At 54.7% G+C, this 18,366-nt stretch overlaps 1 protein-coding gene across 3 annotated transcripts in view; it reads right to left on the reverse strand.

The window, feature by feature from the left end:
* Positions 1 to 18,366, reverse strand: part of AGAP3 (ArfGAP with GTPase domain, ankyrin repeat and PH domain 3) — a 108,624-nt gene that overhangs the window by 21,218 nt on the left and 69,040 nt on the right. For all 3 annotated transcript variants that reach the window (XM_021538996.3, XM_031503774.3, XM_085572868.1), the window contains exon 11: positions 13,801 to 13,969. In XM_021538996.3, the coding sequence (XP_021394671.3) occupies positions 13,801 to 13,969 (169 nt within the window). The remainder of the gene's footprint in view (positions 1 to 13,800; positions 13,970 to 18,366) is intronic.

Genomic DNA, 18,366 nt, shown 5'->3' on the forward strand with positions numbered 1-18,366 from the left:
CCGAGGGAGGGCTTGCTGGGCACGGCCACTGCCCCCGGGCTGCAGGACCCCGCAGCCCCAGCTGCCAGGCCCTGTGACCCGCACCCTGTGCTCCCACCAGCCCGACCCCAAGTTGCCAGGACCTTCCTTGCAGAGCCCCACCGCATCTCCTGCCTCCAGCCCGGCTGCTGCACGTTCCCCCTCCCTCGCCTTGTTCAGCACCACAGAAACACGTGTAAAACCATGACACTGACTTTGCCTCTAATTAGCCCTTAATTTACAAGACACACTCGGAAGGGTAATTAGCTGGCGCTCCGCTCCTGACTGCTGCATCCATCTCCTCTCTGCCTCCTCGTGGGAGGGAGCCTGCTGCTGCTGAAGCAGGGACAACGCTGCTCTCCTGGGACAGGGATGAGCTTGGTCCTGGGAATGGTGTTGCTGGGCTGGGCTGGGCTGGGCTGGGCTGGGCTGGGCTGGGCTGGGATGGGATGGGATGGGATGGGATGGGATGGGATGGGATGGGATGGGATGGGATGGGACGGGATGGGACGGGATGGGATGCTCAGAGCTCAGAGTGCCTGCTAGCACCAAGCCCCAAGTGCCCCCAGCCCTGGTTATGGCCACAGCTATAGAGCAGAGGAAGGTGAAGAAGGGGGAGAAGAAGCAGAGGGCCTGGGAGAAGCTCCTCCTGCAGAGGGGAAAGTCCTGCAGGGCCCTAAGGAGTGCAGATCTGACCCCTGCTCCTTCACCCAGCCAGGCCGAGAGCCCCAGGCCACCAGGATATTCCTTTTCATCACACTTCTGAGGAGCAGCACAGGCTGCCACGAATGCCAGTGTTTCATCCTGAAAGAAGGAACAGCTTCCATCAGCCTCTGCAGCCCCTCCAAGCTCCCTGCACCTCTCTGCAGCTGCCTGGAGTCACCCAGCTCTGGGGGAACTCCCTCAGCCCAGCCACTTGCTTGCTCACAGACTTTGCACTGGGCAACTCCAGCTTCTCCCAGGGAGCTGCTGGGTGGTCCCAGCAAGGCCAGAGCTCTCAGGAATTGCATCCCTTTGGAAGTGGCACCCTGGCAGCTGCTGGATATGTTCCCTGTCAATCAGGTAAGTGACAGGTGACATGTAAACACTACCTGCCTCTGAGCCAAGACCTGCAGGAACTGAGCCCCCAGACTGCTGACAGTTCCCCAAGTCCCTCTCCCAGCTTCCTCAAGCTCCCCAGAAGAGACTCACATGGCTCCCTGATGCCTTTTCAGTACAGCCCAACTGATGACGTAGCACTGGGTGGAAAATTACCTAAATCTAGAATGGCCTTTTCCCAGGCATGACATGTGGCAGCCCAGATGCTTCAGGGAAACACCTGGATCAGAGCAAACTGGGAATTCCTCGTTAAGGTGTGGCTGCCTGGGGAACAGCATAAATGGGAGTTAGCCAAAAGTGTACCATCAGTCAGGAAGGAGAAAATTTGCAGTCACTTGAGGATCCTTTTAGGATCTTTTTAATATTTTCAAGAGCAATTTGGGAAAATAAAACACAGGGTCTGGTGAAATTTCCTGGTGACATTATGCTGGATGCTGCTACCGGCCCTTACAATGTGGAGGAAACCAATTTTGGCAAAGGGAATGGGCTATGCTGAATTTTAAAGAGGCACCAGCTGGAGAGCACTTTTGGGCTCCCCCTGGGTTTATGGCCAAGTACAGGACAGGTCTCTCCTCTGGACTGCCAGGCCCTGCTCCCTCACAGGCAGAGGGACACTGCTGCTGCACCACGGTGCAGAGGAACTGTCAGCATGTGGCTCAGGATGGGGATGGAGGTGCTCCAGGATGGCTGAGGACACCCTGGCATGGAGCAAATCCTGTTTTCTCTGGTACTGCAGAGGCCAAGAGTACAGTGCAGATTAATGCTATTAACTGTCTGCCAAATGGTGTCCCAAGGAGTCATCAGTCACTCTGTCCCTCAACCACTTGTTGCCAACATGTCATCATTTATTCCAAATAAAAACCAGGATTATTATGAGTCACCTTAGCGTACTGGCTCCCCAGAGCCTGGCTGGAGCCTGCAGCTGAACACGGCTCAAAGCCTCCCCAAAAGCTACAGCTACACAGGACCCTGAACTGGACTGACCAAAACTCCAGCTGGTGGGAAACCTCCACTCCCAGAAACCCAGTGGTTTGTGACAGGAGGACGTAACTCAGCCCCCATGCCGTGGCAGGAAGGTGGCTGTCCTGGGACCCCTGTGGCTGCTGTTCCCAGAACCACCTGTGCCCCAGAGCCGGTCCAGAGTCAGGAGTCTCTGTCTGGCTGGGTTTCTAAACAAAGCACTGCATGCTGTTTCCTGGGCACTGTTGGGTCCTTCCTCCTGAACAACCTCCATGAGTCCAAAAGACACGGGCTGGCTCCTACCAACCAGGAGCCCCAGGATGCAGACATGCCATTTGAAAGACATCACCCCCTGCGTTCTCCTTGGGAGCTGGCCACCATGCTGAGTGCCCATACAGCTCCCAGGCATGGTGGGCACGTTCTGGGGTGACAGACAGACAGGTGACAGACAGACAGGTGTTCTTCCCGGCTCTGCCAACACCGAACGTCTGTGTGAAGTCACTGATCCAAACTGGGCCACTGAGGATTCCCAGCCCAGCTCCATAGCAAGGCCATCAGGATCTGCCAGCTTGCACACAGCAGGAGCCATTGCCTTGCACTGGGCCTCACAGATGCTCTGACACAGGAAATCTCCCTCCTCTCTCAGTGCTGCCCTTGCAGAGCAAGGTTTTGGACATCTGCACATGCTAAGTAACCAAGTGACACCCCAGCTCCTACCACAGCTGACTCGTGGTGGGTACAAACCATCAGGACAAAAAACTCTGTGCCAGTGTCTCTGGGACAACTGAGAGCCTGGGCTGGCTGTGGCAGCAGGATGGGGAGGCTGGCCATGACACTTCCCATTCCCCAGCCAAAGCTCCAGGAGACACAGGATGAGCCAATGCTTCAACAGCCAACACATCAATTCACCTCTGGTTTAGAGGCAACTGACCCCCTGTACAGCCCTACAGGGCCCAGCAGACTGGAGAGGCCTGGGAATGGGCACCTCTCTGACGCTGCCCCACAACCCTGCACCGGGCACTCCGCCTGCCCGGGCACTGCGGGCAGCTGCAGCTTCTGTCTGTCTCCAGCCCGAGCTCTGCCTGCACCAAGTGCCCACACAGAGTCCACGCTACCAGCCGAGGCACCCACGCTGCCAGCCGAGGCACCCACGCTGCCAGCCGAGGCACCCACGCTACCAGCCGAGACACCCATGCTGCCAGCTGAGACACCCATGCTGCCAGCCGAGACACCCATGCTGCCAGCCGAGGCACCCACGCTGCCAGCCAAGGCACCCATGCTGCCAGCCGAGGCACCCACACTGCCAGCCGAGGCACCCCACGCTGCCAGCCGAGGCACCCACACTGCCAGCCGAGGCACCCATGCCCACCACGGAGCAGCTCCGTGGCCAGGGGAGGCGAGCTCTGAGAGGAAGAGGCAGATTTGTGGAAGAGCAACAGTGGAGGCAGGGAGTGGCCAGAGGAGCCCCCGAACTGCCCAAGCTTTGCTGCACAGCACAAAATCACATCACAGCTCTGCCCCTCTGTCACTCCTGCCTGAACAGTGATGGATCTGACACAAAATCTGATCCTGACTTGAATATTGCTGATGCCAGAGAGATCACAGTGATGCTGGGTAAGTGCTTCCAGTGGTTAATTGCCTTCACTGCTGAAATCTGGGCCTTATTTCTGGCCTGAGTTGTGCTCCTTCTGCTGCTGTCACTGGATCCTGGTACATTTTATCTGATAAAGAGCTCTCTCACCAAATGTCTGCTCCTATACAGGTATTTACAGGTGTTGAAATTATCTCTTAACCTTTTCTCCAGTAAGTTAAATATATTAAGCTCATCAAAGCTTCCTACAAGGTGATTCTGAGAGCAGTTCCTGGTTTTTACAGCCTTTTCCTGTCCATCATTTTTAGTCTCATCCTGTGGACACATAAATACATTAACCTGAGCTCTGAGCCCAAAACTGACTGTTACCATCCACACATGAAAAAGACCTTGACCACATCTTCTACAATTCCTGCATTAAATTCAGCCTTGCTGATTCCAACATGTCCACATCTCCTACCTGCTGTTTAATTTGCTGCCTAATTACAGCAGGAATATGAAGAATTCATCATTCTGTGCTGAGATACATCATCTTGCCTCTTCCCAAACACCAAAACAAGTGTTCACTGCACTTTGCTTTTTTCCCTTATTAACCATTCTATTATTCCCTTACAGTAATGAAAGAATGATGGGATTAGGATTCATTAGTTCCTAATACACTTGAGAAAAAACCTTTCACTCTCTGTAACTCTACTGGTTCCTGTTCTGCATCCCCTTGTGCAGCCATGGCAGTGCAGACTGCTGTGCCAGCCAAGGCAGAAGGTCAGCTGGAAAATGAGCTCCTGGTACTGGATCCATCATTTTTATTTGTATGTTATGTGGAAACTCCATCGAACACGTAACAGTTGAGGGTTAGAGGCGTGGTGAGATCCACGAGCAGTGCCTAGTCTCATGACCCTCAGGCTGAACAACTGTCACAGGGTGACACTGCCACCTAAGCAGAGGCCCACCCAACCCTGGGCAAAGATGAGTCTTTGGCATGGAATGGTGAAGGACATCACGCTGCACATCCACACCAGGCTGCGGAGACCGAGACAGCACCAGGGAGGACACGGGAGCTGCCCTGTGCTCTGCACCTGGAGCAGGAACTCACACATAGGACCTGAGTTTTTGCCAAGTAAAGCAGCTGTGAGAGTGATGAAAGAGACGTTTTCCTCTGGGAGAAGGGAACAGAAGTGAAGGGACAGACTTGTGCAGATATCCCCAAAATGGGAAGCTCTCCATGGGGCGGGCAGTGTTAGTGTCCCCATCAGCTGGGACACCCCTGTCCCCACAGGGAAAGAGATGGGGGGCTCTCCCCAGCAGTAGTGCTGTGCTGGTACTCACTTCATCTGTGACTTTGTTCCTAAATTCCTCATCACCACCATTTGTCAAGTGTTGTTGAACTTCCTCCCTAGATCTGGTGGGCACGGAGCGTGGTCCCGGGCAGCGCAAGGCCGCCAGGCTCCCCGTGAGCTCAGAGCAAATGGTGACACAGCCCTTTGTGTGGCTGCAGCCACAGTGAGTCTGGAAAGGCAAGGAGCTGGAACACTTCCCAAAAAGCCAGGAGGGTCACTTCGAAGGTTGCTCACAATTAATCACTCCTGGCGGATGCTGGGCCGGGAGTGCTGGCACGGGAACGGCAGCAGGAGCCGCCGCCACCGCAGCTGGCTGTGCCGGGCCACAGCAGTGCCACAGCCTCCAACGGGCTGCAGCTTCCCCTCCTGCTCAGCACTACCCATTACTTTATCATGTTGCTGCTCATTTTATCACCTTTCAGACACACACAGATACAGCTGCACAAACTACAGCCACACCATGCAGACAGCTCCCTCCGCCCGCTCCTGCCCCTTCTCACTGTCGGGACAGAGAACAAACAGTTCACATCTCCTCTCCACCAAGACTGACATATTTTTAAGCAGTACAACCTTCCTTTTAACTTTCTGGTATCCGGTAAAATATTCTTTAAAAACTCCTAATTATGCTTCACTTTTGTTTTCCTATTTAAATTCCTTCTCCCAAAAGATCTGGCACATAATTGCTTCCAGCTTGGTGAAATTGGCTCAGACACATTTTTGTGTGCATGTGTCTGTGCATGTGTTTAATTCCTGATCTGAGTGTTACTCTGCCTGAACACCAACACAATACAGCCAAGTTACCTTTATGCAAGGCACTACTGAATTTAGTTTGGCGATTGGCTGAAGTGGGGTAACACTGATGTTCTTCTTGGGAGCTGCTCTGCTGTTTGAAACCAGCACTCAGAAAGTCCACAGAAGCTTTAGTGCAACTTCATAAGGTCCCTCAGTGACTTTTTCACATTAATATAATTTACTCGCCAACACGTTACAAAGAATTATCTCAGAGAACCACGGTGCTGGGAATGAGCAGCAGAAGCAGATGAAGGAGGCAGGGTCTGTGTTCCAGATCACTCTCCTGGTCTGTTACTGTGAAGAGTCCCTACGGTCCCTGCAGGAACCTGGAACAAGTTGCAGGAAATTTGCAAGTAACAGAGTCTAAAACACAACCCAGAACAGATCCCTGAGATCCCTGTGGTGGTGGTGGGAGATGAACAGGCAGCACCGACATGGATCCCTGTCTGTGTGTAGATGGAGCAGGAACCTGGCTCAGAGACAGAACTGCAGGAGGGAAGGGAGCAGAGCTAGAACTTTCTGGGCTTCTCAGGAGTGTGGAGCTGGACCAGCACTGCAGTGGCTGACGAAGAACAGCCCCTGCCCCCAGCTCCCAAGTGCACCTGGGAAAGGGCCATGTGGGGATGCTGGAATTGCTGTGTTTTCCTGCATAACTCCTGTTTCTAAAGCCATTCACTCATCCAAGGCTTTATCCACCCCTGCCTGCTTTGTCCACAGAGGCTGCTTGGTGCACAGCAGCACAACCTCCTGGGGTGCATAAACTGCAGGGGATGGAGCAAGCCCTGCTCTGCTTGGAGAGCAGGATGGCTTTTCCCCCTGCATGCTAGTGATGAGCTTTTCCCTGTTCCTCTGGAACAGCTCCCTGTCCAGCAGCACAGTGCAGACCCCAGGCACAGGCACTGTGTGCTGATGGCAGGGGCAGGTCCAGACAGACTCACCACTGGAGCCCCTGCCCACGGTCAGGAATGAGCTGGGGCTGTGTGACAGCAAAGAGCAGGACTTTGTGCTCTGTAACAGGCCAGTCCCTGGCCCCTCTCCCTCCTGCAGCCCAAGCTTGGGTCGTAGGGATGGGAAAGCTTGGTTTGCTGGAGAAGGCTCCCAGTCCACCTTGGAGAACACCGGCCACCCCTCCAGGCCAGCCCTCCCTGACAGCACCAGGCAAGTTATTTACACTGAGATTTTCACAGGTGGCCACCAATTATGCCCTTGTAGCTTTTCCAGGTGCCCCATGCAAAGAACCTGAGCCAGATGTTCCAGAATTCAGGATGCTGAGAGCTACAGGCACAGCCCCCAGGCCTGGCTACCTGCCCATGCCCACCTGGGTGCCTGTGCCCCCCTGGCTGCCCCAGACACCTTGGCCATCCCTGGGCAGGACTCTGATCACCATGGCACTCTGCTGCCTTGAGCTTCTCCCTCCTCCTCCTCTCCTCCTTCCCTTCTCCAAGGCCTTTTCCCTGCTCAGCCCTGCACTGCACGGCTCCTTAGTGATCTGGTAAGGAATATCAGCTCCCAGTAATTATCTCTAATTAGGGTTAGTGATTATACTGTTGAGTCGGAGAAAATCAGTCTCTGCTTTTCCACTGGGGAGGGCAGGTAGAGCTGGGGTGTGGAGGGGGAAGCACCAGCAGCTCCCTTAGTGCTCCCATCCCCTCCATGAACCTCTCCCTGCCTGCACAGCTCTGGAGCTGCCTGTTCCAAGAGCAGGAGCCGTTTTGACCCAGCAGAATCCTGGCCCTCCAGCCTTCTGTCCAGCACTAGAACCAGGCACCAAGGATCGCTGGTCCTGTCCTGCCTCGTGTCATCCCACCTGGCTGCAGCCACACTCCTCCTCTTCCCATGGAGTCCTGACAATTTCTAGCTTCCACTCAACGTTTCCTTGTGCAAAAGTTCCACTAGTTTCCTTGTGCAAAACTTTAAACCAACAGCTCAAGCCTCACATTTGGATTCATCCTCCACCTTCAGACATGCAGATAAACAGTCGTAAGAGGTTACTGTATGACTGTAATGGTGAATGTATAATATTTATAATATACATATGAATTTGCAGTATTTTATACATGATTCATGATGCAAAATATTAATTACAGATAAATTTTAGTAAATCTCTCATCTCAGCTTCATCTTTAGACTACAAACAACCCTTTAACATATTATTGGGAAGGGCAGAAGTCCCACACAGAGGAACAGACAAGCCCTCACCCTCCTCCTTTCAGCTCAGTATCCCCATGTCTGGGTTACAGGATCCCAGCCTGGTTTGGGTCGTAAGTGACCTCAAAGATCATCCACTTCCAGCCCCTGCCCTGGCCCTTGGCTGAACACAGTGACTAACATTGGACTTTTACAGTCAGACTCTACAGAAAGCCAAGGGAGCTAGCCGAAATCACAGCGGGAGGGAGGGAGGGAGGGAGGGAGGGAGGGAGGGAAGGAGGGAGGGAGGGAAGAAGGGAGGGAGGGTCCCCACAGCTGGCACGGAACCAGCTGTGCATGGGCGCTGCCCCCAGCCCGGGCCCAGGCAGTCCCTCAGGCTGAGGGGGAGGCACGGGGGCCCTGCTCTGGCTTTCACTGCTGCCCGGCTGCCAGGGAGCACACCAAAGAGCACAGCAGACAGGATCCCACCTCCGAGCAGAACACCGACCCACAGGGAGCCGCTCGCTGTGCACGGACACAGCAGCCGTGGCACTACGGGCCAGGCCCAGGGACACCGGAATCCATCCAGCTTTCCAAGTGTGGAGCACGGGTGTAACGTGGGATGTTCCTGGACACTCGCCAGGGCAGGGGGACCTGAGCTGCTGGTGAGGGGAGAAGCACAAACAACTTTGTTTCAGGAGTCAGACTTGAACTTTCCCTCCCGAGTGTCCATTTCCATTCTTTTGTAGGAGATTAATGACCCTGCTCTGACCTGAAGATCTGTTGTGTAGCTACAACCAGGAGAAAGGCAAGAGATGATCCACCAGCCTCCTGTCTGCCATGACCTGCACCACCCTGCTCTCACTGCTCTTCTTCCCTCAATGTCATTGTCCCCCACGGCGAGCAGCGGTGTGCCAGGGAAACAGGTTTTCCCTTTTCTTTGTTAATTCTTCCCTCATTACATTTGAAATTCCACAATCAGTGTGCACTGTAATTGTCGAATTTGATGCTAATGATTAATGAATTAAACATGGATCCATCAATTAGTCCTCGGAGAATAATTCTGCATAAAGCAGCGGATAATGTAATTACAGTAACAAAGATAATGAGATGTTAACATCGACGGAGCCCGACGTGACATGATCACAGCAGGCTCAGCAACCCCGGCCTGGGGGAGCCAATCCCTCACTCTGCAGAGGAAGAGCATCGGGGGGCACGGGCCTGGCGGGGGGCCCTGCCAGCGCGGCGCTCCCCGGCACCGGCACCGTGCTCTGTGCCGCCTGCCTTGTGCAAATGCTCCCGGCCGCCTGCTCCCGCGGCCACGACAGAGCTGGCAGCAGCATCATCAGCCCAGAGAGGATCCCGAGCTGCCTGGAGACCCAGCACCATCCCCGCCATCCCGACGTTTGCCGTGGCACGGCTCCCGGCCAGCACCGTGCCCGGCACGGAGGCCCAGGACGGGCACGCTGCCGCACTCTGCACCGCCGGCGCCCGGGCTGGGCTCTGCAGCACGCTGAGCTCAGCAGGGACAGCTGCACCCTCGTCACCTCAGAGCAACCAGGAGCGTCGGCCAAGCCCTGCATCCCAAGCAGTGCCTCCCACCACCGCACACTCTGGAAAACGCTCTCCCGGGAAGAGATGCAGGAGTGATGCTGCAGAAGCAGGAGGAAGAAGAGGACTCACACTGGCACTGGCCCCAACACACGTGTCAGACTGTGCAGATTGTTCCTCGGGCTGAAGGGAACTGGCCAGCAGCAGTCCCCACCCAAAACCCTCCAGAGCTCAAGCTCACAACTCGGTGCTGAGTCAAACCGGCCCATCCTGCTCAGCCTCACCCGCACTGAGGACATGGCTGCCGTCAGCTCTCCAGCACCACTCAGCAGCACATCCCATGGGAGACTCACTGTCCTCAGCAAGCTGGAGAATGCCCTGTGACCTCCCCAGAGTGCAGCACAACTTTCCCCTTTAGCCTGCTCTCTTCACTAATGCTCTGGCTCCCCCACGTTTGTTTCCTTCAGTGCGTTTCTGTCTGCTGCTGGAAACACCTCCAATCACTGCCTGCAACCACAGCCATCTCTGCACTGCTGCAGCCTCTTCCTGCACTTCTTTTCACTTCCCGCTCCAAGGCAGGCTTCCCAGTGCTCAGCTCTCGGCAGCCTCTGCCATCACCGAGCTGCAGAGCCAGCTGCTGTGCTCCCTGCACGGCTGTGCTCCGTGCCACGTACAAACTGCCACAGGTATCACTGACCACAGCTCCAGCACCTCCCTGGCCGGCTCCCCTTTGCCAGCACTTGGAGCAGGTCCCTACAAACCTCTGTGAAGCAAGAACACAGGGCTCATCTGGGCTGAGGCCAGGCTCTTGTGCTGACTGACAGTCTCCTGTGCCACCGTCTTTCCTTCCTCGCTGAAGTCCCTTTTCATCCCACCTGCATGTTGATACGAGCTGCCCTCGTTCCTCGAGCCAGAAACACGCGATGCAGCACAGCACGAGGCCAGGTGAACCTGAGGAACAGCAAGGACGCACCTGGGGGGCCCTGAGGGAGAGGGCAGGAGAAGACACATTCCAGCGGGAAGAGGAGCAGCAGGGATTTGAAGGAGACACCTGACCCAGCAGTGCCACACCTCTAGTGAATACCTGCCTTCAGGCCACAGCACCTGTGAGCTCTGGCAGGGGATCTGCTCATCCTCTTCCTGCCCTCTCCAGCCCAACCACTGTAGTCCCACCCCCTGCCATTGGCAAGGACACCTTCCACTGGACCAGGTTTCTCCAAAATCTGTCCAAACTGGCCCTGGACACTTCCAGCAATGGGGCAGCCACAGCTTCTGACCAACCAGTGCCAGGATCTCACCACCCTCATATGGAAGAACTTCCTAATATCCAATCTAAACCTCCCCTCCTTCAGTATAACATCATCCCCCCCTTGTCCCGTCACTCCAGGCCCTTGTCCAAGCTCCCTCTCCAGCTTCAGGCACTGGAAAGGCTCTAAGGTCTTCCCTGGAGCCTTCTCTTCTCCAGGTTAACACCTCCAGCTCTCTCAGCCTAGCTCTAGGAGTGGGCTCCAGCTCTTGGAACGTCTCCATGGCCCCTTCTGGACAACAAGAATTAATCCAACCCAAAATAAAACCAAGCTTAACTACAGTAAAATTGCCTTCTTGAATCGTTTAAATACTGGGGCACAGAGCCCCCACTGGTTTCCTCACAAACACAATTTCCATCCTCATTCCTACTGTACTTAGCTTGAAGTTGTCTATACCCGCTTTGGAGTTATTCCGATCCTCACCAGAGCACTGCACTCATGTATTTCATCCACATACAGGGCAAGGTGAGACTTCATTTTTTCTTCTTCTCCCCTCTGTCCTTGGTCTTTCCTCAGCCCAGGTAAGGACTGTGCAGTGGACATCAGCCAGCACACTACTTACCTTTGCAGAGTTCAGGTCACAGAGAACCACAGACACTTGCTCTGAACTCTAACCACTGGCCACCTGGTTTTGCCCAGAGACTCCTGGGGCAAGACACAAATCCCTAATGTCTCCAAAGTTTGTGTCCTCTGAAGATTAACTTGTGACTGACAAAGAACTGCAAACTTTGAAGTGTTTCTTCTCCAGTTCCCAAAATATGTGTCAGATGAGGGATGCTGAGTGGATCCAGTAACAGTCTCATCCACAATCTCAAAGGTGGCAAAACTGTGAGGTCACTGCTAATTTGAAGCCAGGCAGATTCTCCATCAACCGTAAATCCATCCCTGGGCATTGCACAGGGATAAGAGCACATCACCTCAGAGAGTCTGTGTCCCACCAGTGCACTTGGTGACTGCATCCACTGCTATTGTGCTTGGAATCATTAGAGAGAGATTTAAAAATTCCTCAGAAAAGCCTTTACTGATTGTGTACCAGAGAAAAGCATTTCTGACACTGCGGCCACAGCCTGAGCCAAGACAGGACATACACCTGTGTGCAAATCTGCTGTCCTGGTGCTGAGCCCTGCGTGCAGAGCCACTCTGGGCAGCCCACAGCACTGCTCTGCTTGAGGGCCCAGGGCAGACAGCCAGCAGGGGATCCCAGAGCCACAGACCCTACATGGCAGCGACCATCGTACCACAGCGTCCCACCCCTGCACACACACCCAGCAACACCCCCAAGCTGGACTGGAGCACATCTCATGAACACAAAACTGGTCTCATTCTAAAGGCTCAGGCAGTGCTAAGTCCAACCGCTCTCCAGATAAATATTCCAACCTTCATTTCCCCCCTGCTAGGAAACTGCATCTCCTCTCCTGCGCAGACTGCTGCAGCCCCAGCCCCCAGGCACTGTGCCTGCCCCAGCTCCGTGGCAGCACTGCAGGCACCCTCACACCGTGCTCGCTCCTCGGCACTGCTTTTCCAGCAGCAGCCATCAGTAACCCAGGTACATCCCCACCCGCTCCTGCGAGCCCAGCAGGCCTCAGGGGACTGCTGCAGATGGGATACAGCGCGAGGTGAGCAGCTGGCTTGACACCAGCACAAGCTCCTCTGTGGTTTGAATCCTTCCCCCAGCGCTGACACCTCTGCTAAGTCAGCTCACACAAGGCACCTCTGACATGCAGGCAGAGAAGTGTCCCTGTCCAGAACCAGGAACTGTCTCCCTGCTGGGGAATGCTGAGTGTGGCTGGTGCTGGTGCTGAAAGAGCATCAGTATACAGGGGAGAGCCAAGCAGGGAACAGGCAGAGCTGCACAGCCCTGGTCAGAACTGAGTTTATCCACTTCTCACTTGCCAAGAAGTTTGGGTTTGGGAGGGCTCATGATGTCCTCTTTGGCACCATGTGAGCAGTGATGTTACTGTGCTCCATTCCCTGTCTGTTTGTGTGTGTGTGATGCCAAGGACTCCATCAGCTCCTGACACTCACCCCAGCTGCATCCCACCTCCCCTCAGCCCCAGGACACTCTGAACCACTGTGCTGATAGCATCCAACCAAGGAGCAGAGCTGGGGCACACAGCAGGAATGAACAAGATGAGGGTGTGTTGCCCTAGCTCATCATCAGTGCCAGTACTGGATTTGGAAGGATTTCTGTGATCAGCAGCACCATCAGCACTCCCTCAGCATCCCAAACAGAGCCCTTTCCATAACCTGTACACCAGACTGCGCCAACAGCTAGCTGGGAAGAAGGCAGGTGGGAACTGCCCACCCTGCCCAAGGACACCAGCCCCAAGGACGCAGTAAAGGCTCTGGGAAATGTGAGCAGGATGGCCCCAGGTTCAACAGTTCCCCCTGGCAGGGTGAGAACCTCCCATGGCAGCAGCAGCAAGGAGGAGCATGGCAGGAACTCCGTGAGAAGAGGAGTGTGACAGGAACTCTGTGAGAGGCCAGAGGGGTAGCCAGCCTCCCAGTCTCACCTCACCACATTCTGGGGCAGCTCTTCAGTGTGCACACAGAGTGATGATCCCAAACCAGATCTTCACCATTTCTCCAGGGAAAGGTAAGGAGGAAAGAGGGTCACAAAACCAGAAAGAAACAGAACACAACTCGTAAGCAAACAAAAGCCTTGGGATTTCCTTTGGTTTAGGGAGCAGCAGCTTCCATCATGTGTAGCAGCTCACCAGTCTCAACACTCTCCTCAGGGTGAGGAAATTCCTCAGGGGTTCACACTGCCAGTTAAACCCTTTGATGTTCTTCTGTCCTGGACACCAACCAGCACAAAATCCTAAGAGATTACCTCTTACCTATAAAATCCTAAAAGGATTACCCAGGGAGCTTACCTGAGACCTGCACAGAAATGCTAACGCCCACAAAAGGGACTCCCTTCAGAAGGGGTTCTGTTACCAGCTCAGCAAAGCCAAGGGCTGCTGAGGCATCGTGGAGGGACGGCTGCTGGCTCTGCGCCACCCACAGCAGCTCCTACCTGTGCCTCCTGCCAGCTGCGAGCTGCTCCGCTCCTTGGCCAGCCCGTTGGCCTTGGGGCTGGCGCCGGGCGCTGCCGCCGCCGTGGCCCTGGGGAGCCGCTTGCCCGGGACCTTCACCGTGGTTCTCAGCAGATCGATCTCCTTCCCGTGGACGTTCTGCATGTAGTCCTGGAGCAGAGGCAGAAGGGTGGAGGATCAGCCCTGCCCCAGCCAAACACGCTCAGCTCCCCCATCCTCAGCATCAGCAGCAAGCCCTGTTGGATGCCAGGACAAGCCCATTTTGGAAAGCACGGCTGGAGATCAGAGACCAGATGGAGCCAAAGGCACACAGGTGGCCAGCACTTCCTCCTCCCTGTCATCCCTTGTTTAATCTCAGCATTCAACTGCAACAGCATATAATGTGATATGATTATAATAAATGTTAGAATAGAATAGAATAGAATAGAATATAGCATAAGCAATGGGATACCTAAAAATTCCCCCTCAGGTCACAAGCGAGATAAGAGAAACTCAAAACAGCAGAACTCAGGTAACTCCCTTGCTCGTTCACCTGCAGAGCTTCCGGTTATTCAAAACTTGGTGCTTCCACCATTTCTTCTGGTAGACAATTCATTATAAACCAAAAGCCCATGTGCAGACTGTAACTATCACTCTGCCCTGTCTTCCAAGATCTTTCAGCTTTCAGTCAGAATGAGGGTGCAGATTCCCAGTCTCTCCTGAGCATTGTGTCCCTTCCTGTGCCTCCCACCCCTCCCTGCCCTGTGGGCACTGTGGTTCTGCCCCAGCCCTCTCTGAGGCAGCCAGCTCCTCCTTGGGCTTGTGCCCTCAGAAGGGGAAGACTCAACCAATGTTACAGGGGGGAACTGTTGGTCAGATCCTGAGGGAGCAGGGACCAGCACTGCAGCTCAAGGCTCTGGGAGGAACAGGGAGCTTGGGGACACCATTCCTGCATTCCTCTGATGCCATCAGGAGAGGAGCCACAACTGTCCAGGGAGAGCTTGTGGCTGCTGCAGTGTGCTTGGGTTTACTCCAGTTCACAATGAGGTCACCAAAAAGATTAACTCAGAGACGGTGCCCATCTGCTTCCACATCCAAGAAGATAAAGACATGAACAAGCTCCGTTTAAGAGCAACAGTCCTCCCGTCCTGGACCCAAAAGCAGGTGACAGGGGCTGCACAAGCAGCTACCTGTGCTCTCAGGTAGCTATGTGCAAGGGTCACAGTCTCCCCCCAGCACCTTCACAGCTTGGTGTGAACTCCTCTGTTCCCACTGACCCCATGCAGGCATCCAGCCCCCACAGCACACCCCGGGTACGGGGCAGCATAGCCCCCATGCTCCCAGGGCCAGGCAGCCTGGCCTCAAACCTTGGCACTCCCCATCCAGCACCCTGGGTGGCTCTGGCACCGCCAGCCCAAGCAAACAGCACAGCGAGCTGCTCCCAGCTGGGTGCAGACCTGGTGACAGCCCTGGGCAGGACCCTCAGAGGGGCTGGAGGATTTTCCCTCACTCAGCACAACTGCCGCGGTCGCCGGCTGCCTGCCGGAGCGAGCGGTCACTGCCGCTCGGCTTTTATTACCTACCATAAAACAGCAATTTCTTCCCAAGCCTCCTCGCTAATTACCCAGCCAGTTCTCTCATTTCATTTTATTACTGGAATTAACAACGAGTTCAAAGCGTGGAAAGCTATTAAGATGTGTGATTAAGCCACATTCAATTAGTTTCTACAAACAATTTAATTGATGTTGCAGATAGAATTAACAGAAGGTGATTGTGTGAATGGCTCCACTGGCTGCAAAATGGGAGCTGCTTCCCTGGCTCTGTGCAGCGCGGCCGGCGAGCCTGGGCTCAGCCACGCACCTTCCCAGCAGCAGAATTCTCTCCAAGGCTTTGGGGAAGTGATGGGAAACTGCACCAGGCTCTTCAGACAACTTGTTCTTCTCCTTTCACTGAACACATTTACAGAAAGGTAGAAATAGAGGTGCTAAAGGAAAGCCCTGCTGAACCCAGGGATCAGGCCCCAGCACTCCTGCCTCCATTTCCAGGCATCCTGCTTGTCCTGAAGCCACCGACTGCTCTGGTGCAGGGGCAGGGGTGGCATCTCAGGGCAGGAACCCAACACTGCCCCACAGTTCCCAAGGATGAGTCCAGGCTGCTGGTCAAGGCAGATTTGCTTCCATCAGGAAAGCAATTCCAGGACCAGAGGCAGCTCACCAGCACGTGTTTTGCCAACCTGTGACTGAAAACCTGGAGTTTACACCTGACTACTGTTGAGGAAACTTTCAAGTTGAGCTGGAGGTACCACAATCCAGATCCAGAAATAGGCTGAGTGATGAACTCCTAAAACCAGATGAAGAGCTCCACCAGGAAGCTTTGGTTGGTAAAATCAGCACTGCCAGAGCCAGGTCCTGACCTCCATCCAATGGGGCATGGACACACCTGGCCAGATGGGCACTGGCAGAGAAATTAATTAGGGCTGCTGATCCTGAATGAGGTCCTGACACCCACCCCAATAGGGACAGGGAGAGAATGTAACAGAGATGGAAAAGAAGACAAGCCAGGAACTGCCCTGACTCATGCCCAGGAACAGCCACTGAGAACACAAAAAAGGGCACAAAAATGCTCTGGGGCATTGAACATTCTGATGGACAGGGAAGACTCTATTCCTGCAAGGCTTAGTCTGCTCTCAGGGACCCCTTTGCTGCATCCAGAATGCCGCCATCCCCCAGACCCATGGCAGCACAGGCAGGGAAGAAGTTGAGACTTCCCATGCCATGGTAAGAACTGGATGCTGCACATCCCCTTGGCTGACACTCTGTGGTTTGTTCTAGCCCCTATCTTCCCCCAGCCCGTGCCAGCCAGGCTGGGATCTGCTGCCACACTGAAGTGATTGAAGAGCATGTGCCCATCCTCAGGAGCACAGGTTTGCTCCATCCCCAATGTGCTCTGCTTGTAATATCCTGTGAAAGGACATGGGAGCTTTGCCTCAGGCCACAGGGAATAAATCCATCACAGCACCTCCTGATTCACTCTGGAAGATGGGGAGGAGCAGATACAATGGGACATCCTTCTCTGGACTACCTCTTCCTCCTGCTTGTCCCTCCATCTACCCCTTCCAAGCAGCTTGTACAGCAGGTACCAGAGGGAAAGGGAGGCAGAGAGGCTTTCAGAACCCACCACCACACTGCCAAAACTGCAGTGGAACACAAAACTGGAGTGGGACACGATGGTGGGTGCCAGAGTCCTTTCCCCAGCTCCTGGGCAGGCCATGCCACAGGGCAGCACGCAGAACCAGCCTTGTGGCAGCCTTGGGCAGCTCCATGCTCTGTGCCCATGTGTAATCCACCCTCGCTGTAGGTAAACACACCCAGCAATACAACTCCTATCTCAGGTGCAAGGTCCAGAGTTCCTCATGGAAGCTGGGCAGGAGAGGCCCAGCTGGCATCACCCTCAGCAACGGCCTGTGGATCACCAGTGGCACCAGCTGGAAGCAAACCAGATTTTCTCCCAGGGCAACGCAGTAATGAAACAAAACACTGAAGTGCAGGAAGGAAAGTAAGTGGCATCAATCTCGATCACCCCCTGAGGAAGGAATGGTGAAAAAAGGAGAGAAACCTGGTGTGTGGCAGCAGCAGCATCTGAGAGTAGCTAAACAACAGCCCAGAAATTGCTCTCCCTCCACAGCTGATGGTAATAGCATGGTAATTTCCATGGTGGAAATGTGATAAGCCCATACACACAGGTGCACAGGTGAGCACACACGCAGAGATAGCAGCAGCATCCGCTCCCTCCTGGTTGGGTGATCTGAAGTTAGTGATCTGGGGTTACAAAGTTAGGGAACTGCAGACCGCAGCCCAGTAAGGGCACTAGGGACTCTAAGGAAAAGCTCTAACAAATTAGAGAAAGGAAATGCAACAGTTGGGTCTCCAGTTCAGCGACAGGAGGCTCCAGGGGCTCTGGAGCTGGGTCACTGAGCATGGCAAACCCTGGTGCAGGGTTAGCAATGAGAAGAAAGACTCTGAGGCTCGGGACGCTCCAGTACCACACATCTGAGGAGATGAGGGAAAGTCTGAGGGCCTGGAAGCATTCACAAGAGCTGCAGCACCTTGTTCTTCTCCTTGCAGCCCCCTAAACCGCCGTGTGCCCCCAGCCACCGCCCATCTGTCTGTCCTGTGGCAGCAGGTCCTGGGCAGAGGTGCTGGGCCTGTGTCACAGGTGTGTCTGCCCGTGGCTGCTGCCGCAGCAGCAAACTGTGCTCAAGAGGGAACGGGGAAGAAGCCATTAGCCCCACAGTGGGGAGGCGACAGAGATGGATGGGGCGGCAGCTGCGTGCCCGAGCCGAGCAGGATCAGCCTGCACCGACGGCAGCGCAGCTCGGCAGGCGCTGCACAGGCACCTCGTCTCCATTACCCAATACCTAGCAGCCAGGAAAATTATTCCACACCCAAATGGCACCATCAGCTATGTAGCTGCAAGGAGTTCTCTGCCTGCTCCTCATCCAGCTGCAGGGTAGGCCCTGCTTTAATGGACTGAGCAGGCAAACAGGAGAGAAGTGCAGCTTCCCAGTG

Source organism: Lonchura striata, chromosome 2, assembly GCF_050655825.1.
Source record: "Lonchura striata isolate lonStrDom1 chromosome 2, ASM5065582v1, whole genome shotgun sequence".
NCBI classification, from domain to species: domain Eukaryota; kingdom Metazoa; phylum Chordata; class Aves; order Passeriformes; family Estrildidae; genus Lonchura; species Lonchura striata.